The 26,044-nt window shown below is 35.5% G+C and overlaps 1 protein-coding gene across 2 annotated transcripts in view; it reads left to right on the forward strand.

Moving 5' to 3' along the window:
* Positions 1–26,044, forward strand: part of LOC134531202 (etoposide-induced protein 2.4 homolog) — a 106,551-nt gene that overhangs the window by 28,488 nt on the left and 52,019 nt on the right. Inside the window, exons 2-5 of one of the 2 annotated variants that reach the window (XM_063366856.1) lie at positions 9,890–10,077; positions 15,291–15,546; positions 21,356–21,475; positions 24,413–24,636. In XM_063366856.1, the coding sequence (XP_063222926.1) occupies positions 9,890–10,077; positions 15,291–15,546; positions 21,356–21,475; positions 24,413–24,636 (788 nt within the window). Of the gene's footprint in view, positions 1–9,889; positions 10,078–15,290; positions 15,547–21,355; positions 21,476–24,412; positions 24,637–26,044 lie in introns of those variants that run through there. The other variant, XM_063366857.1, reaches the window with a different exon arrangement.

Consider the following 26,044-nt stretch of genomic DNA (forward strand, 5'->3'; position numbering starts at 1 on the left):
CTTTAAACTACGATTATACTTAATTAAACTTAATAGTATGAACTGCAAGGACTGTTTTTTTGCACTCCGCGTGCACGCGCGGGACTGGTGGGCAAGGAACGATTTCGGTCGCTTGTGTTTTTGTCACTCTACCATTCGGGTAATAAAACATGCGGGGAAGGTCGCAGCAGTGTTGTTGGAAGGTTTGTCAGCAGGGGGCGGGGAAGGGACAAGCAAACCCGCTACTTCCTGGCAGCGACGGGCGGATTAGATTTATTGCTCTAGGAGCAAAGAGGCTCTTGCCGTAAAATCACTGTAAATTAAGAACGGCCAGTTAAAAATATTGAGCACCATAAACTTACTTCCCAAATCTTTCTCCCATTTACGAAAGAACAGTTTTTCTGCTGCTTTTGTCCTTGTAGCAGCCTGACGTGACGCCATGTCAAAAGCAGGCCAGTTTGTAAAGAAATGTTTAAACGATAAGGTTTATTTTACCAATAGGCCATATCTGAAAAATTGCCGATGATTACGATAACCGATAACGGGCCTTCATTAGTTAGTATTTGGTGGAAATTCTATCAGAGAGGTCCTTACCAAAGTAAAGTCTTTGATGGCGATGTATTTTATTTTGTTTGTCGACTTTGTTGGTGGCGAATTTTCGGCGATGCGTCTTTTCTTACACATTAAACAACACTTAACCACATAGATGGCTACCAATAATAGCTCGTATCCATTAGGGTTCGAATCTTGTCAAACTGTTATTTTCTTTATTAATTAATGATTTATATTAATTCCAATACTACAATCAAGCTGATGTACATGTATATTTTAATACTTAATCAATTCATATTGATTACTCAATTAGTAATGTTAAAGTCTTGCTTCCATTTCTAAACGAACACATGAAAAAAAAAAAACTTATGCTGTAAACAGAGAAACCCCAGGCTATATGAATTGGTTCCGCTTATATGATAAACAAAGACTATCGCTTGAATGAGTTAAAATTAATTTCTCTACAGCGTTGAGAAAAACATTAAGTTCTGATAAAAACAGTCCTCACCTGGAAGGAGCAGATATTGCAAATTAGCATAATTACAGTTCTCCCTTTATGGAAATGCAGCCCGGATCACCTTATTGTGTGTCGACAATATAAATTACCTACACAGTTATCATAGTAATTTCACACGAGCCACGAGTAACTCTATGCTAGCAATCCCCGTGCATTTTTCCAAATGTTTATCAACATATTGCAGCGACGAGAATCAGGCTCTGGTCCAGACTTCAATGCATTCGGAAAACTTAGCTATTTGCCTTAAATATATATTGTATGTATTTGTCCCCGGAAATCATATCACAAGTGCCGTCCGAACATGAAATGAAATATGCAAAAAAAGTATTATTATTTTGTGGGCTGCTTACAACGTGAATCTGTGTATGAATGTGCGTGTGATAACTAACTCTTATTAGCTTATTTAGGCAACGAGTGATTTCATACCCTTTGTTACATTTCAGTAGGTGTATGCACAACTATGATTTATTTTTTGATACATGTAAATTTGCTTCTTTAGTTAGATTTGTAGATTCATTGTCATCCATTCCATTTAAGACCGTATCCAAATTCAAGTGGGCAGTAGTGTAATTGTGTCCTCGCGTACAAAATTTGCCCATATGGAGTACTTTAATACGGAAGGGATTAATTTTAAGCCTCTACACTACTAGCCAGCTACAAAAGAAATAAATTTCTATATTTTCAAAACTTAATTTTTTATGTCAGCACATATATGTGTGAAGATAGTAAAATTGTACACTCAATTGCAAACACATGAATGTATAAGAAACTTCTAAGTTTCTACAATCATTTCATAAATTACATTTTAGGCCATGCATAAAATAGTTTTTACTCAATAATATATATGATAAATTAATCATTAAGAACTTTATGCTTGTTGAAAAGAAAGATGCTAGTGATTAAACGTATATTATATTGCCTTAAATCTACAGTCAGATATCGTCGTCTGGGAGCGTATGACTGCGACACATGGAATATCAATATAAATTGAGACCGTGTCAGTCATTCGGCGTACATTATTGTTGGTAAAAGTATATACAGAAGATCTCACGGCCTAGCTTAAAATTAAGGATGGTACAAATTGTAAAGATAGCCTTGGGCTAGCGATAGAATAAAGAGGTATGTGTGGAAAATACTTAGTTTGTTCCATATAAATTAAAATTTAAAATAAAAATTTCGCTGCAGTGGTCCATGTTAAGATAGTGTTTATTTTTTGTAATTATATTTGAAAACGAAATATTTTCTGGTTTAATACTGAGTAGAATCTTCACATTTGTATGCTTATTGAAAAACAATTTTTTTTCTCGATTGAGAATGAAGAAAAAATTATTCAATTGAAGCACTTTTCGCGTCAGCTAATGCAGTCATTCGGCGCACTTTTTTGTTGGTAAAAGTATATACAGAAGATCTCACGGCCCAGCTCAAAATTGTGGATGGTAAAAATTGTAAAGAAAGCCTTACGCTAACGCTGGAATAATAAGTAATGTGTGGACAATCCTTAGTTTGATCCCTATGAAATAAAATTTATAATAAAAATCTGTCTGCAGTGGTTAATGTTTAGTTAGTTTTTTTTAAGTACTTATTTTTCAAACTTAAATATTTTCTGGTTAATTGCTGAGTAGAACCTTCACTTTTGTATGCTTAAGGTAAATAAATTTTATTCTTGACTGACAATGAAGAAAAAAAATTTATAAAATTCAAGCATATTTTGCGCAGGCTACTTCAGTCATTCGGCGCACATTTTTGTTGGTAAAAGTATATACAGAAGATCTCACGGCCCAGCTTAAAATTGTGGATGGTACATATGGTAATGAAAGCCTTGTGCTAACGCTGGAATAATAAGTAATGTGTGGACAATCCTTAGTTTGATCCCTATGAAATAAAATTTATAATAAAAATCTGACTACAGTAGTTAATGTTTAGTTAGTTTTCTTTTTAAGTACTTATTTTTCAAACTTAAATATTTTCTTGTTTATTGCTAGGTAGAACCTTCACTTTTGTATGCTTAATGTAAATAAATTTTTTTCTTGACTGACAATCAAGAAAAAAAATATTAAATTCAAGCATTAATGCGCAGGCAACTTCATTCATTCGGCTCACTTTTTTGTTGGTAAAATTATATACAGAAGATCTCACGGCCCAGCTTAAAATTGAGGATGGTACAAATTGTAAAGAAATCCTTGCGTTAACGCTGGAATAATAAGTAATGTGTGGACAATCCTTAGTTTGATCCCTATAAAATAAAATTTATAATAAAAATCTGACTGCAGTGGTTAATGTTTTTGTTAGTTTTATTCAAATGAATTATTTTTCAAACTTAAATAGTTTCTGGTTTATTGCTGAGAAGAACATTCACTTTTGTATGCTTATTGTAAATATTTTTTTTCTTTACTGACAATGAAGAAAAACAATTATTCAATTCAAGCATTTATGCGCAGGCAAATTCATTCATTCGGCGCACCTTTTAGTTGGTAAAAGTATATACAGAAGATCTCACGGCCCAGCTTAAAATTGTGGATGGTACAAATTGGAAAGAAATCCTTGCGTTAACGCTGGAATAATAAGTAATGTGTGGACAATCCTTAGTTTTATCCCTATAAAATAAAATTTATAATAAAAATCTGACTGCAGTGGTTAATGTTTTTGTTAGTTTTATTCAAATAAATTATTTTTCAAACTTAAATAGTTTCTGGTTTATTGCTGAGAAGAACATTCACTTTTGTATGCTTAATGTGAATAAATTTTTTTCTTGACTGACAATGAAGAAAAAAAATTTCTAAATTCAAGCATATTTTGCGCAGGCTACTTCAGTCATTAGGCGCACATTTTTGTTGGTAAAAGTATATACAGAAGATCTCACGGCCCAGCTTAAAATTGTGGATGGTACATATGATAAAGAAAGCCTTGCGCTAATGCTGGAATAATAAGTAATGTGTGGACAATCCTTAGTTTGATCCCTATAAAATAAAATTTATAATAGAAATCTGACTGCAGTGGTTAATGTTTAGTTAGTATTTTTTTAAGTACTTATTTTTCAAACTTAAATATTTTCTTGTTTATTGCTGAGTAGAACCTTCACTTTTGTATGCTTAATGTAAATAAATTTTTTCTTGACTGACAATGAAGAAAAAAAAATATTAAATTCATGCATATTTTGCGCAGGCTACTACACTCATTCGGCGCACATTATTGTTGGTAAAAGAATATACAGAAGATCTCACGGCCAAGCTTAAAATTGTAGATGGTACATATTGTAAAAAAACCTTGGGTTAACGCTGTAATAATAAGTTATGTGTGGACTATCCTTAGTTTAATCCCTATGAATTAAAATTTATAATAAAAATCTGGCTGCAATGGGCCAATATCAGTTAGTATTTTTTTAAGTACTTATTTTTCAAACTTAAATTTTTTCTAGTTTAATGCTGAGTAGAACATTCACTTTTGTATTTTTAATGTAAATAAATTTTTTTCTTGACTGACGATGAAGAAAAAATTTTATCAAATTCAAGCATATTTTGCGCAGGCAACTTCAGTCATTCGACACACTTTTTGGTTGGTAAAAGTATATACAGAAGATCTCACGGCCCAGCTTAAAATTATGGATGGTACAAATTGTGAAGAAAGCCTTGGGATAACATTGGAATCATATGTTATGTTCGGACAATCCTTAGTTTGATCCCTATGAATTAAAATTTATCATAAAAATTTGGATTGCATTGGTCCATGTTTAGCTAGTGTTTTTTGAAGAACTTATTTTTCAAACTTAAATATTTTCTGGTTAATTGCTGAGTAGAACTTTCAATTTTGTATACTTATTGTAAACCATTTCTTTCTCGATTGAGAATGAAGAAAAAAATTATTTTATTCAAGCCCATTTCGCGCAGGCTACTTCAGTCATTCGGCACACTTTTTTGTTGGTAAAATTATATACAGAAGATCTCACGGCCCAGCTTAAAATTGTGGATGGTACAAATTGTAAATGATACCTTTAGCTAACATTGGAATCATGTGTTATGTTCGGACAATCCTTAGTTTGATCCCTATGAATTAAAATTTATAATAAAAATCTGACTGCAGTGGTCCATGTTCAATAAGTGTTTTTTTAAGTACTTATTTTTAAAACTAAAATATTTTCTTGTTTATTGCTGAGTAGAACCTTCAATTTCGTATGCTTAATGTAAATAAATTTATTCTTGACTGACAATGAAGAAAAAAAAATTAAATTCAAGCATATTTTGCGAAGGCTACTTCAGTCATTCGGCGCACATTTTTGTTGGTAAAAGTATATACAGAAGATCTCACGGCCAAGCTAAAAATTGTGGATGGTACATTTTGTAAAAAAAGCCTTGGGTTAACGCTGTAATAATAAGTTATGTGTGGACTATCCTTAGTTTTATCCCTATGAATTAAAATTTATAATAAAAATCTGGCTGCAGTGGGCCATGATTTGTTAGTTTTTATTTATGTACTTATTTTTCAAACCGAAATATTTTCTGGTTTAATGCTGAGTAGAACATTCACTTTTGTATTCTTAATGTAAATAAATTTTTTTCTTGACTGACAATGAAGAAAAAAAATTATCAAATTCAAGCATATTTTGCACAGGATACTTCAGTCATTCGGCACACTTTTTGGTTGGTAAAAGTATATACAGAAGATCTCACGGCCCAGCTTAAAATTATGGATGGTAAAAATTGTAAAGAAAGCCTAGGGATAACATTGGAATCATATGTTATGTTCGGACAATCCTTAGTTTGATCCCTATGAATTAAAATTTATCATCAAAATTTGGAATGCAGAGGTCCATGTTTAGCTAGTGTTTTTTGAAGAACTTATTTTTCAAACTTAAATATTTTCTGGTTAATTGCTGAGTAGAACTTTCAATTTTGTATACTTATTGTAAAACATTTCTTTCTCGATTGAGAATGAAGAAAAAAATTATTTTATTTAGCCCATTTCGCGCAGGCTACAACAGCAATTCGGCACACTTTTTTGTTGGTAAAATTATATACAGAAGATCTCACGGCCCAGCTTAAAATTGTGGATGGTACAAATTGTAAATGATACCTTTAGCTTACATTAGAATCATGTGTTATGTTCGGACTATTCTTAGTTTGATCCCTATGAATTAAAATTTATAATAAAAATCTGGCTTCAGTGGTTAATGTTTAGTTAGTGTTTTTTTTAAGTACCGGTACTTATTTTTCAAACTTAAATATTTTCTGGTTTATTGCTGAGTAGAACATTAATTTTTGTATGCTAAATGTAAATAAAAATTTTTTTTTTCTATAGAGCATGACGGAAAAAATTATAATATTCAAGCACATTTCGCGCAGGCTATTTTAGTCATTCGGCGCCCTTTTTTTGTTGGTAAAAGTATATACAGATTATCTCACGGCCCAGCTTAAAATTGTGGATGGTACAAATTGTAAAGGATACCTTTAGCTTACATTGGAATAATGTGTCATGTTCGGACAATCCTTAGTTTGATCCCTATGAATTAAAATTTATAATAAAAATCGTGCTGCAGTTGTCCATGTTTAGTTAGTATTTTTGTTTTAAGTAGGTACTTTTTTTTAAAACTTAAATTTTTCTTGTTTATTGCTGAGTAGAACTTCACTTTTGTATGCTTATTGTAAAACATTTTTTTTGATTGAGAATGAAGAAAAAATTATTCATATCAAGCACATTTTGCGTCAGCTTCTTCAGTCATTCGGCGCACTTTTTTGTTGGTAAAAGTATATACATAAGATCTTACGGCCTAGCTAAAAATTATGGATTTTTACCTATTGTAAATAAAACAATTAGTTAACGCTCGAATTATTTTTAATTTCGGAAAATCCTCTTTTTTATCCCTATGAATTAATAAATACTTATTGTTTTTGTGAGGTTAATATTTAGTATATTTAAAGTACGTTTATTTAAAACAAAATTATTTTCCGGTTAAACAATTTTTTGAAATTTTTTTTTTACATATTTAAGTTATTTTTATTCATTTCTGATTTTTTTAATTAAAGAAGTGTGTCTATTATCTTGGGTTTATGTTTTTAATTAGAGGTTTTTAGTGTAAAACCATCATGGAATCCTACAGTATGTATTTTGTTGGTGTTGGTCATATACATATGGAACTTGACCAAGGTGGATAAGCTCGGTAAAGTTCTATATTGTATATACCAACACCAACACCGGAAACAAGATGGCCCACTTGCCTTCCTTTAAGGTGATGCAATTTGACTCCCGGCAGGGTCAAACCCAGATTTTTGGCAACTTGGATAGGACTACGTGGTGAAAATTGCTGGTGGGTTTTATCCTAGGCAGTCATTTCTTCATCACTCCATTCTTATTTCATCACCCCAAATAATTTTTAACCTATCATTGGTCATGCTTTGAGTATTTTTCTCACAATTCAGAGCAGCCTTATGCTCTCGTCTTGCTGAATTTTCAACTTTCATCTGTCAATGCTCTAATGGGTTCTGACAAATTATGCATTGTAGACCTTGAGACAGTTCTCTGTTAAATGGTGTGTGTAAGAGTGAGAAATTTTCTCATTGCGTGACCAGTTGCATTTGTTAAACAAGAAGCAATGGTTGTAAGTTATTATCACTGTGACACTGCAGATTCAGTTTACAGTGTTTTTTTTTTTTTTCATTTACACTGAAACACATTTACTGAAAATTAGATTTGTTCATTTTGTCTCTCAAAAAAAAAAGTAATATTACAGAAGTGTATGTTACATGTGAGGCACTCATCTCACAGAAGTTTATATTGCCCCACTTGCTAAGATAAAAATTCAGGGTGATTAAAAAAACTTCACTTATAATTATAATTAATAATTTTGTTTAATCTGAAGTTTTATTTACTGGCTTAAATCAATACTTAGGTATGATTCTGAAAGGTAAAAAGAAACTTCTTGTATTTAAATAGGTTTTGTTGTTTTTAAACACTTATGTTCATGTGAATGTAATATCAAAATAATTTTAGGGTTACAAAATATACAGAATAAATAACAAACTAGTCGACAAATATATTTTTATTTAATTACATATGTTTTCATAACGAACATAGCAAATGTGACAAAAATTCTCACGAGCTGCCAATGGTCCAACATTGCAACATGTGACCAATGACAGGTTAATGATGTAAATGTCGACCAGCCCAGATTTTTCATTCTTGCAAGCATAGCCTACTGTATTTCATAGCACCATCCTTTGATGAAAAATAGATTAATCATTGAATATCATATGTATCAGGTAGAGTGTATTGCCAAATGCATAAGAATACCAGCATATCCTAAGATAATTAACAAACCATCATCAAAATTTAAGTTCCAGGTTATGTTAAAAATGTTTCAATTTTTCTTAGAGAGGGCCTCGAAAAAAGTAAATAGCCCAGGGCCTGGCAGAGTCTGGGCTGCTACTAAATTAATTAGCACACAAAACATGACAGTTTGACACCAACAGACACAACAAAATAAAACAAAATAGAAAGAGGCACAAGACGATTGGCACAGCTCTACAACAACACACCAAGTAGGAGGCTATGTAGATAAAAAAGTAAAACAAAACAAAAAGTTGACGACAGCTGTCTTGTATATCCTGGTCCCTAGGCCCGCTATTGCCCATAGCCATGTGGTCTGGGCATGAGTGTAAAAAAAAAGTGCTTTGAGTGGTGCTTCGAGCGGTGAACGCACCCGAGCGCGGCAGCTGGTGTGACGAATGACATTGTAATCTGACCCGGACCGCGTACTGTCTCTCACGCATCTCGTGCGTCCCCCTCCCCTTCTTCCCGCTCGCCATGCGCCGGTGCGTGGGAGGCAGTCGTAGTTCGCCTGTCATCCCCGACGGACGCATCTGAGCGCTGCTCTGTGCTTCGCCACTAGCGACTCGTGAGTGGTTCGCCGTTTAGCAGCCAGTGCCTTAAAGACATAGACCGAACTAAATGGCGTCTCGAGCGACCGACAGCTAGAGGGTCGCTGTTGTCCTGGCCCCTGTTGCAAGCCACAAGGTGAGAACCCGTTCACTCCCTGAGTGTTAGGCTGGCCGGCGCTCTCGTCACGACAGGGAATCACTCGCAACAGGGGTCAGAGAGCCAGGTGTTGTCAAAGTATTAGAATGAACAAGAACATGTACATTCAATAGGCTACATGAGTGATGTTATGTATACGTTTATAATTATTATTACATACATCAATTGTTAAGTGTTAATAAATAAACTAATAATTTCTTTAATGGAAGGAACTTTACAGTTGAAATTAAAACATGGCAAGAATTTACTGATATTTTTTGTTAACTTGTGTGCAAAGAATTTACTGATATTTTTTGTTAACATGTGTGCAAAGAATTTAAATAAATTATCCCTATTTTTTAATCCTTCCATTAAAACAATTATATCTTTTTAACATATAGGCCTACTTACTATTTATGTGATAATAAATCTCTTTAGTACTAAATACATTTTAGTACTCTGTTATTCTTTTCTTTCTTTGGCACTAGTAGAAATCCATTGCAAGTTTTGAGTAGTGACATACTTATTATTAAGGAATCAATGTGTATGGAGATTAGCTATAAAAAATGTGGCACAGAGTTTAAAGAAGTGTAAAACTGTCTACAGTATTTGTATTTGGTAAAAGTTCCACGTCATGTGGTAGGCCTATTCAAGTTTATCTCTTGATTGTGATGGCATGATCCGGAACACTTTGATCCTGTATACATAATGTGGTTTAGTTAAAAACAGCAAGGATCATGCCATCAGGGTCAAAGGATAAACTTGGATACGTGATACAGAAAAATTATTAATAATTCTTTTTATCTTTTAAATTCTTATGAGAACGTGTTCTCCCAGGCGATGGCGCATGCAGTGTACCGAGGCGTCGTGGATAGCCTGAAGGGCACGGTGGCCATATTCTACTTGGACACGAGAATCAAGGAGCGGCTGCAGCTGCATGCGTCCCCGGCCCGGGAGCAGACCAGTGGCCGGAGGAAAGAGCTGTCGCGCCGAGACAGCCTGAAGGGTCTGTCAGGCGACCAAGTGTAAGTCCCCGTCACCCACTCATTATGTTCTCTCGTCACACTGTCTAACTTTAGCTTCCAACGCCTTCCAATATGTTTTGTCAAATAATGTTGGAGGGTTGTAACGTCACCGAAAACATCAATAGCACAACCATGTTTGTTCAACAAGTAAGATTACTTGACGTTCCATGAATTATTTTGCTTATAGGATGGGTTCTAAAATATGTGGGGTGTTGGATGCCATCAAACAATCAGAATCATGCCTAACAGAAACTGAAATTACTGTCACAATGAATGTTTAAAATTGTGTAGCATGCATGGGCGATCAAAGAGGTTATACAAGTGAAAAACCTAACGTAATGTTTGTTGAATGTCGTATGCAAAATAATTTTATGTGTGAAAAGCCAATGATGCTTCTATACCTTTTAAAAAACCTAAACTTTCAATTAACTAATATACACATGAGTTAAATTTATAAATATTTTCAAAGATTAAAAAAGACATAAAACCATAACCAGTCGAAAAATTCCATCTAGCACTCTGATGCATTATTTAATTTCTAAACTGTAATTAAAACTGAAAAGTTTTAGATATCTCAGACAAAAAAAAATTTTTTATAGAGCAACATGATTTAAAACATATTTGAGGTAATCTGTCCATTTTAATTTGATGGAGGGAATTTTAAACCATTTTTGTTCAATATTACCCCTATATTGCTTATAGACAAAAATTTGACAGTGTGACAAGGCCGTTCTTGTCCAGGAAATAGCTGAGATGGGTACCTACTAAATGCAATCTAATCACTAATTAGCACATCAATTAAATACTTTTCTTGTTCATGTCTGTGAATTATGTTTAAGCATATATAATTTTGGAACAACTGCAGTAGCTAAGTGTTTATAAAGTATTTCTAAAATATATGTTATTTAGGGCATTGAAAAATTTAAATAAAGATTTTTTTTTTCATTTACATAAGACCTAGATGTCATTGGACTTTCTAATGTAGGCCTACATAGTGAGCTCTGAAACTTTAAATTATCAAGTTGCCTTCAACCATTATTTAAAACTGAAAAACTATCATGCAGTGTGCAATGAATGTTGTGAAACTTTTAAACTAAAGTTCTTTTATTTAGAGATATTAGTTGCTTTTTTGGCTTTACACAATCATACCCATACCAGAATGACCACTTACTAAAATAATTAGACAACAAACTTGTTGACAGAGGATGGTTATACTAGATGCCAGAAACGGGCAAATAAGCAAGGTTTAAACATTTCATGTTTAATTACGTGCATAACAATTTTTCAAATAAATACCAAAAGGTAGCACTACTATTATTAAATGTATCGTTATTGTTCATACATTTAATGTTTGTCGAATAATATCGTTATAAGTTCTCTTTACTGAATCGTAAAAAAATGTTATGCATAGTTTGGTACCACACTTCCACTATTCGATTAAACTCGTTGCCAGCTTTTAAAATAATCATGTAACAACTTTGTTTCACTAAACCACCTCTTTCTGTAAGTGTCGTATGAGTTACGAGCACTGATGCTAATTTTGATGGGGGGAATTACTTGTATCACCATCTCTGGCCAATATGAACTAGTTTCACACTTGTTGGGCTCATGATAATACCGTTATTATATCACAGTGTGATGACTGTAGACTTCCCAACCTCGGTTTCCTCGTAGTTATCAGCTGGTCATGATGCTCTTGTCATTGGTGACCATCCCTCCTCGTGACTGTGCACAGTGCCATTTTACCTCACATTCACCATGCCTGTGGTTGCTGTTCACCTGCACATAAACCTCACCGTTCCTTGTTGAGAACTGGATTTCTTAAGAGACACAATTTGGTTTTAAAATAGGCAAGATTCTTGCTGTGTGCTCTCCTCCTTCGTAGAGAATGAACATACAATCTGTACACTCTGCACGAAGCATCACAAATATCCTCAATTATTTTACCAATTTTATATAACACCTTTTTAAAGAAAATATCTCCGACGGGGGTCATGTCAAAAAGCAGAGCTGAAAGTATCAAACAAAGGCTATGCATTCGGATTGGGCCGACTGTACAAAGAAAACCATCATTAAACAATTTCCATCGCCTGTTTATTTTATAAGCACAATCGTAAAAATACTAATTCTCATCTGAAAACCATCAATCTATAAATTGGATACTTGACTAATAGCATTCCCTAACAAGACTATATACTGATAAAAATATTATAAAGATACTATATATTATTCAGGTACACATTTTTACTGTGTTACAAAAAATCGCAAATTACCTGCCAGGTTTTTAAAATAATATTATACATACCAAAATGGATTCATAGCAACTTAACTAATAGCAATAAAAAAAATCATTATAAGCCAATCTATATAGTTACTATAAAAAAATCACAAAAATTAAAAGAATAATAATTTATTATAAATTATTATATCAAAACTCAAGTTCATAGTTTATTCTTTATGGGGCCTCGTTAAAATTACTATTTTAACAGGTGGTGTCGTTGACAAATGCATTATCTGTTTCTTCGCCCCAAAGAAAAGTCAAATTACTTGCTGATAATATTATCTGGGTGTATGCAAGAAAAGTATTCAAACCAACAATTGTTCTTTCTAAAGTCTACAGTGGTATAATTCCAGAGCTATCTTCATGTCTATGCAAACACCAACACCCGCCGAGTCCCGCCAACAATATCGGACCAGATTGTACTCACAAATTACGGCATCGAAGTTTGTGAAAAGCATTTGCAAACCAGTCCAGGATCTTCATCATCGATAGCAAGTCTTTTTAAAAACACGCAGCCAAAGTTCGTGTCCTACAGGCTGAGCATTAGGGCTCTCAGGCCTCCTCCTCGTTCACAAGCATTCTCACGGACTGCTAGTCCGACTTCCGCGGCAGCCAATTAGCGAGTATCTTTGCTTAGTGATTGCCTGTCTATTCGCAAGCCCACCCCCTCCACTTTCTGACATCACAAGCCATGCACTCGAGAAGTTCTTGCGTGCACGTAGACACCGCTACACCACGCGCGTGAGTGTGGTCGCTTGACAGTGCTTAGCGCGAGTTATCACTGTGCTCGCCGCTGCTCTTTATCAATCCTGTATGTCCGGATTCTCAACTTCACTTAGTGCGGGCCATCATACATCACACACAAGTTCACCAAAGCATTTTTTTTTTTTTTTCTTTCCACAGCAAACACCGCTGCCTACTAATGCCAGCAAAGTTCCTTAGCAAAGTTCTGCCTGCATAGCAAAAAATACTGCTGAGTGTCTTTAAACTTACAAATACACTAAACATAAAAACTATACAAATTTATACTACAAAAATTACTAACACATATAATACAATAATCATTTGAAAAAAGTAAATTTAACAACCAAGTCTTTTTCCCTTTTGAGGCCAGGGGACTGGCCGCATTTTGTTTTCCAATGGCTGCACTTCTAGCCATAACCAACTGTCCTATCTGTCCGGTCTCCCTGGGTCATTACCAATGTATGTCCTGTCCCACGGCTCGGTCAGCACAGAACCTCGGCTTGTCGTCAATCAACTCCCTCATGTGCTCGCTGACGTCACATGCCATAGTACTCGTGGATTACATTTCCATTGATTCTCTTACTTAGATAGCTACTTCCACATAAGCCGAGTCATTTTATTTGTTTACCTAGAAAATTTAAATACTAACTAAATATTTATAAATGTAACAGAATAAATAAAACATTAAATACATGCATTCCATACATAATCATAATTTAAATATTTTTAACATTACCACACATCTCAGGCTGGGACTATTGATCATTACTAGTTTTGTGCTTATAGCATCGTGTACCAGTGTATCTTTCAAATCATCACACTGTGCTTTTATTTATTTATTATTGAAATGAAAGAACCTTCTTTACATCCAATAGGGTAAGTAGTGTTGATGGCGTAATCAAAGTGTAAAGAGGATTATATAAAATAGCTTGTCATATCTCTGCGGGCTACAGAGAGGAGAGGGTGAGAGAGAAGAACTGGCTGCCCTGTCCGGTTGAACTTCTTGCTTGCACATCCTGTCAGTGCTGTGTCGCTCCCCTGTGTGCTATGAGCGGAGCGGTGGTATCATGTCAGTACCACCAGGGCTTCAGCAGGCATGTCTAAAGATTTTATAGGTGGTGGTATCATGTCAGTACCACCAGGGCTTCAGCAGGCATGTCTAAAGATTTTATAGGTGGTGGTATCATGTCAGTACCACCAGGGCTTCAGCAGGCATGTCTAAAGATTTTATAGGTGGTGGTATCACATCAGTACCACCAGGGCTTCAGCAGGCTTGTCTAAAGACCTTATAGGTGGTGGTATCATGTCAGTACCACCAGGGCTTCAGCAGGCATGTCTAAAGACCTTATAGGTGGTGGTATCATGTCAGTACCACCAGGGCTTCAGCAGGCTTGTCTAAAGGCCGTATGGGTGGTGGTATCATGTCAGTATCACCAGGGCTTCAGCTGGCATGTCTAAAGGCCGTATGGGTGGTGGTATCATGTCAGTACCACCAGGGTTTCAGCTGGCATGTCTGAAGGCCCTGTTACTTAGTCAGATATAGTTGGAGATAAATATTTAACAATGTGCCAGAGCCTAAACATAATTTTTCAATTTAAGGAAGCAGGACCACTTAACTAATGCCCTGCAAAAACCAAATGTTTGAGGGGGAAAAATAAATGCTATCCCAATTTACTATTCAGTAAAAAAGTGTAGGCCTAATAGACAGAAACACTTCACAATATCTAATAGATTAGCTTGTCAAATTCAATTCGGTTTATCATCACAACACAAGAAAACAAAATTCATAAATCAGGTTAAAACTACATGGCATGTAAAATAATAAATGAGATATCTGGAGAGCTAAAACATGTTTCACTTATCTCGTTCTAGAAAAAATATATAAGTCCTTCCTACTGCAAAACCAGTTTAATTAAAAGCAATGTTAAATTTCTGTATTGCACTGTTTTTTTTTGCTTTGATTATATTGTATTAGTATGTAGTTAACATAATATATTCATAGTGTTTTTGAAACCAATTATGAAGAGTTAAGATCTGAATTTGACCATGAGTAAATAAATGTGTTCAGTACTCTGTGCGTTCATTGCTGGTTAGTATCCAACGGATGCTACGCGTAATGCGTTTGTGCTGATACTGACTTGAGAGAGGTTCGGGATGAGGGTGAGTGGACGGCACGGTTGCTCCCCAGGCAGCCGAAGGTGATGAAGCGCGTGCTGGAGTGCTGCGTGCTGAACGGCGGCGTGTGCCTCTGCAGTATCCTGTTCTTCTATGGCGCGCTGCTGCCCGCACTCAACTGTGCGTTTCACGCCGTGTTCGGGGACTCATCGTCCGTGGGCCAGCTGGCGTGGGGCTGGCTCAAGGTGTGCCTCTCCTGGATATTCAGCATCTTCTGGGTGCTGCCGCTGCTGCTGCTCAGCAAGGTCGTCAACAGCCTCTGGTTCCAGGTCAGATACGGCCCCGAAGCTCTTCCCGTCAAATTTCAGACTTGTGTGCAATTTTTCATTATTTTATAGCTGCGCTTAGCATTTATTTGATGATAAAGATTGTTATCTGGAGGTCAACTTATGGTCATTTGGTTAATGGGTGCCACTGTATGATTAAGGCTGCGGAGTCCCAGCTGAAACTCCCGACTCAGGGTGTGACATATCCCATGTGGAAAAACAAGACATGACACCTCAAAGTAGCACCTTGTACACAAATCTGACTCGCTCTTAGCTTCGGGCACTCTCGATAATGATGATGATGGCTAGCCATGTCTCTTAATGCATTCTACATGCCCTTTTACTTCCGCACCCTTGCACATGGTCGAGAAGTAACATATTGTTCATCAATACCTATTTATTAAGGGCTTTGCGACTCGTATCTACATGGCTATGAATAGAAATGAATTATAATCAAACTGTTAAAACGCTCTGTGACGTTGCAAGACCCTGCCTTCTTCAACTTTTATGAGTATTTTTTAGAATAAATATTATTTTTATTATGTTAGAATAAATATTATGTTTTGTCATTCAGAGGGATCAGCTGGTTATGTAAGTTCAAGGTCATGGGGACCTAGTATTGTATGTATATTTTATCATTCAGAATATCCTTGTGTTTAATTTTGATATTTTATTATTTTATTTAGAAAAGTCTTTTAACTAATTTTTTTACTGGTTTTCACTTTTCTGGCTATGTTACTATTTATGTAAGTGGGATTTTCAATGTTGTGTTTCATTTAAATGTTCCTTTCATAACTATAATTTTTCGTATATGATTCATAGTGTGTTTGTGACGTTTATAGAATATAATAAGACAGTGGTTTCTGTAAAAGAAAAGATAGAGACATGACGTTGAGGTGCCAAAATGATAGACAATACTTTATCACATTTCATGTTAAAGAGAGACAGAGATGTTCAACAGGACCGTGGGAGAGCTCTCTGGGGAATCCCAGAATAGTAGTTGTAAGAATAATATTTTTAGCCAATACGATGGCAGTGTTTCAGGAAAGGTCCCAGTTTTTATTGTTTTATGTTGTTTTTTTTTGTTCTGTGCTTTGTTTCTTTAGTCTTTGATTGCGAACTGGGCCAAGAGGTCGCGCCGTCTCTGTGACTCTGCAATTTTTTTTTTTTTTTTAAGAAGAATACAAGCTAAATTTAATTTAAAACTCTGTTATTATAATTCCACTTTTTTCAAATAATATCATAATCATTAACTTAGTCTCTCATACCACTACCTAAAACTTTGGTGGACAAATTTTCAAGTATTTATGTAAGTACAAGGAACAATGGTCATCTCAGCTGGGCACAATTATGACTTGTCACAACCCTGTGGCTGAATCTGATTATGTGTGGTCCAGCACACCCACATGACTGGATAAAACTGTTCTCATTAATTTTCAAACTCCTTCGCAGTATTACAATTGAGTTAATTGTACAGCTGACTTCCTGAGGCGGGCTCCGAGGATAAATAAAAGAATATAAGAATATTTTAAGTAACCAAACGAAGAGTTCTTTATTGTGTAATGTTGATTTATTCAGAGTGCTGCTCATGTCTGGTCTCGGAGGTTGATGATATTCAACTGGGCTGAGAGTTGACCACAATTGCTGCCTGGTGGCGTACTCACGCCATACAAAAACCATTGGGTTACTTAGAACGTCCTACAGACGTTATGAAAAGAAATCATTAATATCATTAATATGCTTTGGAAATTAATAAGAGCATTCTCGTATCAATTTAATCTTTATTATAAAAACATATTTAATAAACGTTATTTAAATAATGTCTGCTTTGGTAGCGCTCGGCTCCTTTTTGGGTTCGTTCTCTTTGCAGCATATTTATTATACAAGAAAAACAGCGAGACGTCTGACTTGTAAAGAAGACATAACACTTCGATAAAAACAATTATTGTTATTGAATTAAATCGTTGGGGGTGCAGAGCTCTGGCTCCAGGATGCTGCCTCCTCTCTTCCCGGGGTGGTTGGGGGCTGTCAGAAAGTTGCGTTGCGCTTATGACACACACATGTTTCCGAGGACAGATGCCAGGGAAGGGGTGGATGGGTAGGGTGAATAGTCGCATCAGGCTCCTGAGGGCACAGCCCCTGGACGTCAAGATCATAATAGATGGTAACTAACAATTCAACTCTGTGATGGCCAACAGGCGGCACGTGTGCCAGATGAAACCAGCGGCATGTTTTAACACATGAAGTATTCAGCTGTTACATGTAAATGAGTAGGTTTAGGCCTGCTAAGACGACGAACATTCCTTGCAAATACAGAAATCTCTTGAAACATTTCTCATCAGAGGTTGCAGTTGGTGGAGTGTAAAGTTCTGTCTATGACTGTTAGTTTACTCAAACCTGTTTATTTCAAATATTTGAAATGAATTTTGAAATTTATTCTTCTTCTGGCAAAAATACATGTCCTTCACATGATTCCATCACTTACCATAAAATAAAATAACCCAGTTTTGCCGATCACCCCTCATAGTCCTGTGCCTTCATGAAATAATGTCCTTAATGTCTACATCGTCTTGGTACCAAAGATAAGGGTACTAAGGCCTGGGGGACCATCTGGCCACCCGAGCCTGGGTTGCACGTCTGGGGCGTGAATTTCTAATTAAAACATTTGAAAACAAAGAAAAACAAAGGTTAAAACACATACTGCACTTTTCCGACCCCAGATGCGAAACTGTCTGCCTCTAAGCACTCATAATATTTTTTGTGAGTTGCTGAATGGTTCGACCTACCAGCACAACACTCGAACGACTGAACGAGGCTACACAACTATGTATCACCATGCAGGGAAGTGGCAGCTATGTGACCTTACTGACCAATCACAAAATTGCTCTTTGGGGAAGGCGACATTGTACAAGTCTGTCAGGCCACTTTTCAAGAAATCTTTGATTTAATTCCAAAACGAGTGCAGACTTTGGTCGAGTTAAAGCAGATGGGCAATACCATGTACATAGAGAAAAGGGGTAATAAAAAGGAACATCGTAAATACACTGTTGAAGAAGAAAACTTGGTATGTGAACACATAAATTCAATTCCACGGGAAGTAAGCCATTATGGGCGCAATGAGTCTGAAAAATAGTACTTGTCCCCAGATCTGAATATCAGTATGCTATTCAAATCATTCAAACAAAAATATCCAAATGCTCAAATCTCAGAATGTTTCTACTTTGACACTTAAAAAAAAAAATTCCCAAACTGTCATTTCATAGGCTTCGGACTGATACATGCGCTACCTGCGACATCTTAAATGCAAAAATGGCATCTTCTTTAGGACAGGAAAAACTAGAGAACCAAAACAAACTCAAGATTCATCATTTGAAAGCAGAAAAGGCTAGGTTACAGTTAAAAGAGGATTGTAAAAATGCTCAAAGAATCGACAGTCATACTAATGTTTTCTCCCTTGATCTCCAGCAAGTATTTTCATTACCCACGTTAACACATAGCAATATGTACTATCTGTGTCAGTTTTCTACCTAATATTTAGGTGCTAATTTTCATAGTGGGCTATCTATGATGACATTGCGGCATGAAGGCCAATCTTGCAGAGGAGGCAATGAGGTAGCCTCATGTCTATTTAAAGTATTGAAAGAAGTCACCCCAACTCATTCACTGATTGCCTGGAGCGATAACTGCGCTGGGCAAAATAAAAACCAGATGTTACTTTTCTTGTGGATATACCTTACAGAAGTTGGAGTCTACAGGGAAATAGATCACAAGTTTCTTGTAGCAGGGCATACCTTCTTAGACTGCGACAGAGATTTTGCGGTCATAGAAAAGCGAAAATGTGTCACATTGTGCTATGTACCTGAAGACCTAAAGAAAATGATTGAAATTGTTCGTGAAAAAAATTCCTTTGTTGTCAACATGATGTACGAGAATGACTTTTTTAACATTAAAGAATGTTGTGAAAAATTCCTGAACACCAAAAAGCTCAATATTTCCAAAGTTATCTGGATAAAAATTGTTGCTTCAAAACCGGGAAAAATCAAGGTGAAAAAAACATTCAACGAGCTTGAACCATGGACCACAGTCCACGTCTTTAAACCCGGCGTTAAGGTTGAGGACATCAAGAACATAAACCTTCCAAGACTTGAGTGCATTTCCCAAATCTCACAAGCAAAGAAGACCGATCTGAAGACTATGATTCCATACCTTAAGAACATAAACACAAAGAGTTCTATGAGCAGCTGACATCCTAAGTGTACTCTGAAAATACACAAGCCAGCAAAGTGAAAACCAATAAAATTATAGTTAGGAGGCTTTTCAAGATAAATACTTAAACATTAAATTTAATTATAAGAATATTACCAAGCATAAAATACAAATATGAAACACTAGATCACTATGACTTTGAAGGCTTTAATCAGCTGATAAAGTGCATTACTGAGAAAACATAATATTTTATCTTTTTAAAACATTTCTGATAAAAACTGGGGAAAGCAGGGTCTTGCAAAGTTACAAGGTAATAAGTTCAAATTTGATGTAAGTTTTTGTTTTGTGCATAATAAAATTATTCTGTATTTTTTTATCACACCTCGTACAAACCTGAAGTATCCATGATTTTGTTCCTTTGCATTAACAAGGTTTGTATTAACCAAACTGTGAAAGAGGCTGCTGATCACACACTGGCCTGCAGTGTTCCTTGCGATCAGTTCAGTTCTTGGGTCCATACCTTTGTCACCTGGAGATGTGTGACGTTTAAATGAATAATTTTTAAAAAATAATGAAAGTAATGAGGGAACTTTTACAAATGTAAGGTACACTCCTGAAATATCTTGTAAGGTGGGATCTAGAGCTTGTAATCTGGAAATGTGTGCTAACCACTGAAGAAATGTCAAACTATTGTTGTGTGCCAATGCACATTGAGTAAATCAAAGATTGTCAGCAGGTTAGGTACTATATAATGAACACTGTACCTGTCGGAGAGACAGAATCTCTCTTGTGTTTTTGGCTGTCATTATGTGGGGTACAAGGGCACATAACACCAGAAGTTGTTGAAATAAACATGTGCTGAACCAGTAAGCTACATTGGAATAATTGTGAACTCACAGGCCTATAAAGAGACAAAAACAAAGTTTCCTCACAGTTATTGTATTTCTAGTCATTAATTGGTTTACATACCTATTGAAGAGCTATGTGAGTTGTGTTAAGAGGCCACGTCATGGCCAGCCTAGCTGTGTCCTCTGCTCGCTTGTGTAAACACTCCCTGGTAACCAGGTGCAAGACCGATAACCTGGAGTCTTTGTTGTTTCAGCATCATCGTACTTCCTCTTCCGACACCAAGCACACATTATCATGCATGCAGCTATCCATCAGTATTACAGAAACATTGCACTGTGCATATTCATGTGATAACTTAAAAAATTTCATGGTGACGATCGAGGACAAAGCGTCAAATTTTGTTAATAACAACAAAATTAAAATATGTTGCTGTTGAGACAGAAGAAAGTGTTAGTGTTTATTTCTTTTGTTGTGTAGCCATTTGAAATTGTACAAAAAAAGGCTTTCCTGTGCAGTTGTAAATCAGTGTTAATTAATTTAGTCAATTTTTGATGTTGCAAACATAAATTAAAATTAATTTCTTTGTTGCTCTCTTATACAAACAATTACGTGCTTATGTCACTTCCTGTGACTGATAGACTTACAGGTGATTGATACATTGATACACTTGTTTATACTACATGTGAGACTTGTATGTTGTGAACATAATGTAAAGAGCTGGCAGAGAGATGGCAGGCAATGCAATGCAATGTTTCAGGATATTGCAGACTGGGCTTTTCGCTACAAACGAGGTCGGCCTCAGCAGCTGTCGAGCATCAGCAAGATGATTGCAGACTCGCTGTTCAGTGTGTTGGTACAAGCTCTGTTCCTGGGCCAGGTGAGAAAAATCATGAGAAGGGAGCTGCAGATGGGCGATAAAGCTTCTCCATCCTGGATTCTTTAATATATTGGCCATAACTTGCGATCAGCTTCTATGTACAGGGCATAGGACTTGGCTTTGGGCACTTGTTTAAGTACATATGTATTTGACTGTAGTGGTTATAATGACAGTTATAGCCGCTGGCAGAAAATATTTGGTTATTTCCCATTGGTTACAGAATGAAGCCTGTTAGTAAATATATGATTGTTACAAGGTGTAAAAGTTTGGTTAATTAGCTCAAATTTGAAATTATGTTTAAAAATATTGCTTATAGTCCAGGAATATTAGGGGTTTCACCTCGGAATGAGAGATATGTAGTCAGCTATAAACTTGTATAAACCTTTATTTTGACACCATAAAACTTGTCTGTAGACCTACTTATCATAGGGTTTCTACAACTACAGATATTCCAAGGTCAAAGATCAAAAAATCGATTTTTTTTTTTTTTTTTTTTTTTTTTTTTTACACATTTATTGAAAATATCTAGTTTCCTATGGGTTTTATGCTATTTGTATTCATTATGAATATTGTAGAGGATTGAAATCTCTACAACTTTTGTTCAAACATTTGTTTTATATCTTGAACCATTTTCGAGATAAGAGGGCAGAGCACGCAAAGTGTTTAACTATTTAGAGTATGATTCGAGGTTAACCTGTAGTCCCTATTAAAAACACGCCGTATAAAGTTTATAAATGATTGATAAATATATAATTCTAAATAATTTGCATTTTTTTATCTATTACATTATAATTAACAATTTTTTTCAATAATTCAGTGTCTATAATTGTATGTCTATAATTAAGTTGCTGCTGAAGTTTTTAACTAAAAATTTTCAAGAGCAAAAAAATTTTGCATTGTTCTGATTGAAAATAAAATAATGCATCAGAATTATAAGCAATTATTATTTGTTGTTTAAACAATTTTAAATTTAAATATTACAATTTTTAAACAAAATATTTACCAACATAGAAAACCAAAAGTCTCTTAGTGTTTTTGATTTATAAATTTCTAATGGAAATTATTTAAGTGTTAATTTTCATGTTGTATAAAAACTCAATTATATAAGAAAATCAATAAAATGATATATCTCTATACATGTAACTTAAATATAATCTATTATATGAATTACATAAATAAGACCATATGTAATGAGTGTCGCTATGTTGCACCGGCCATGAGAGCTTAGAACCGCCGCAAAATGATACACTGCGATGCTTGGGCCGCTTTAGTGAGCATATTTATTACGCTAAGTTCTTTATAAATATACTCTCTTAAAGCTAAAAGAATAAGCAAAAACATTTATGAAGAATTTTTTTTTGCATTGGGCTCTTCAGTTTTGTGTAAATCATATTTTTATCTGGGTAGCAGAGATAAAAAAATCTTAATTTATATTTTAATTGATTCATATGTTATCTATAATATTATCATTCAGAATATTTTTTAACATTAATGTGTAATAGCATTTGTAAATTATTGTGATAAGTTTATGGAGAGTCTATGTTAAAAACTGCATAAATGGGAAGCTTTTTAATGGACTGTTGTAAGTTGCTGTCATCTATGACTTAACTGCATGTTTTCGGTGATTACTCACAAGGTGTACAAAGGTAAACATTTGGTATGTTGTTAAGCATAGTCAACGCTACCACTGTGCAACAATTCAGCATTGGACAAATTTTTTTGAGGTTTGTGCCTTTTTAAGTCTTCGTTTCCTGGACTACATTTCCACCCATTATAGCCCCATGTGCCTTGTACACAGAAGCCACAAGAATTGTGTTTTCAAGTAGTCCATATTTAATGCCAGTTTGCACTTGAGTTACTGTAAGCCTGTCTTTTATACCAAATATTATTTAATAACACACACACATATATATACACATACATATACACACACACACACACACACACACACCTATCACTCACATAGTACGTCTTCAGATTGTGCGGATTCATTTAGCGCGACATGAATTTTACTGCCCCAGTCTTGAAATAATTTCAGTTAGCACAAAATCTCGGCAGGCAAAAAGAAAAGTTGAGCACGACGCCACAAAGTCTGTTTCAACTTCTGTAAGCAACAGATACAGTTAGCCAAACAAGGGGGGAAGAGATGCGCGTGCAGGTATGACTACGCTATCGGCTGTTGTACAAACATCAGCTATGGCAAGTTGAATTGCGGCTATGTAGTGTAAAGGACCAAATGTTTTTACATCCGCGCGTATGCCGCCGTGCTGTGCCATTGTCCCCTAGCCACAGACCAGGCCGTGAACTCAGTCTAGCCAGTGGCAGGGAATTCACACAAACAAAAGCAACATCTGCCCATTCAGCTGCCGGTAACTGTACGTGCTTGATCACTCAAGTATTTGAGACAAAACTAGAAGTATTATGGCGCGCAGATTGTCATGAAGGCCATGCTTATGTTGGTCGCACTTTAGTTTTAGGTAAGTCAACTGTGCGTACAATCGTACAAAATAAGGACTCTTACGAAAAGTTTATATAAGTCTGATGCTGTTGGTTGCACTAGCGGGAATATATTTTACATTAGATACGGGAACAGAAATGAACATATGATTCACATGGAAAAGGTTGTTACACAATTTTGGAACACGTTAAATAAATTACCTTGCTATTTATGGAAACTAATGCTTCAGAATACGTGATTTCCAATGACACGAGTATTTTTAGGAACAAATTAGTCGTGCTAAGTGAGGGATAGGTGTGTATGTCTTGTTTGAATGAAATCATCAAATAGGTAAATTACTGAAGAACAAAATATTAAATACAGTTAAAAAAAACAAAATATAAAATGTCCAGTTTTCTTTTCTTAAGCAAAATCATTACTTAAACTTGTAAGTGTAAACTGAATGGTAGTAAAGAATGGTGATGCTGGCCACTGCGCAGACCCTGGTGGTGGGCCTACTGCCCATAGTGTTCCTGGGCGAGGTGCTGAGCCTGGTGCACCTCTGCATGCTCTACTCGCTCTACGCCTTCGAGTACAAGTGGTGCAACATGGGCTGGGAGCTGCACCAGCGCCTCACCTTCATCGAGAACAACTGGCCCTACTTCCTGGGCTTCGGCCTGCCGCTGGCCGTGGTCACCTCGCTGCACCCCTCCTACGTCATCAGGTGCTCGCCCACCCGCTCTGGCCTACCTTAGTTGCTCATGATCTGTCTGGCGTCCGGGTAGCGCAGAGACGGAGAGCCCCAGAGACATGATATGTGGTACATAAATTATATGGGGGGTTATAGCACTTTTGCAAAGCCAATGGTGATTTTTGTAATTGGTGACAATTTGTGGGAAACCCTTAAAAATTAACTGTTCGATTGATGGGACAATGACACAAATGTTCAATGGAAATGACTAGAGACAGGTGTTTTCTGTGAAAAAAATTTGCACAATTTCGTTACTTTTTACGAAATGATTTCGGTATATTTTTCGCTATTTTATCAGGAGTTTCGTCAAAAATTTCGTTGATTTTAAAACTGAAATATGAGGTTAATAAATATAAGTTCTACGTGAATGTGTTTAATATGTCATTTAAGAGTAGAACTACACAGTTTGTCTGCATTGTTCAGGTTTTTAAAAATGCATATATTTACTAGGCTTAAACATGTTACAAAGCACAGAACTGGAAAAAGTTTAAAAAAATTTACTGACAAAAAAGAAGGGTAAATATGTAGTGTACGGATTAGCGCCAAAAAAAAATCGTACAAATATAAAATAACTTTCATTATATGCTCTTTTACGTCCTCTTTTCATAACCGCCTGCGGAGATAAGAAATTCCAAATACTTTAGGAGATATCAAATTTTTTTAATTTTCATATTTGGGCAATATTTGTTAAAAAAAAATTTCAAATTCCAAAAATACCTTTATTCTGTGCTCTTTAACTTCCTCTTTACATTAAACCCGCCGGAGATCAGAAATTCCAAGTACTTTAGGAGATATTGAATTTTTTTAATTTTCATGCTGTGCACTGATGCGGCGTTCAGCGGGAATCCTACGATTCACTCATCCTTCTGGACATACCCGAATACTCACGTTGGCAAGCCTTCTTTTCTTAAAATTAGCAAGAAGTAATTAAAAATACTTTAAAACATTGTGGATGGTTGGTTATATTAGGTAAGTATAGCTACATTAAAAAAACTGTAAAATCATTTTATGGTTGCTTAGCAAATAACTTTTTAATATGTAGCTATCCAGCGCTAGGAAACCGTTTACATGATTTCACAGTATTTTTAATGTAGCTATCCTAACCAAATCAACCATCCACAATGTTTTAAAGTATTTATAATGTAGTTAACATAACCTAATTGACCATTAGTTTTCATGAGTTGCATATTTATTTACAATAAACAAAAAAAAAAACCGAAGATGCACGATCGGGCGTTTGCTTCTCGTCTGTTGAAAGAAGGCTTGCCAACGTGAGTATTCGGGTATGTCCAGAAGGATGAGTGAATCGTAGGCTTCCCGCGTTCACCATTGTTGCTTGTTTGCAAGTATAATTTTTTTTTTTTTTTGCGACATAGTTGAA

Source organism: Bacillus rossius, chromosome 3, assembly GCF_032445375.1.
Source record: "Bacillus rossius redtenbacheri isolate Brsri chromosome 3, Brsri_v3, whole genome shotgun sequence".
NCBI lineage: Eukaryota > Metazoa > Arthropoda > Insecta > Phasmatodea > Bacillidae > Bacillus > Bacillus rossius.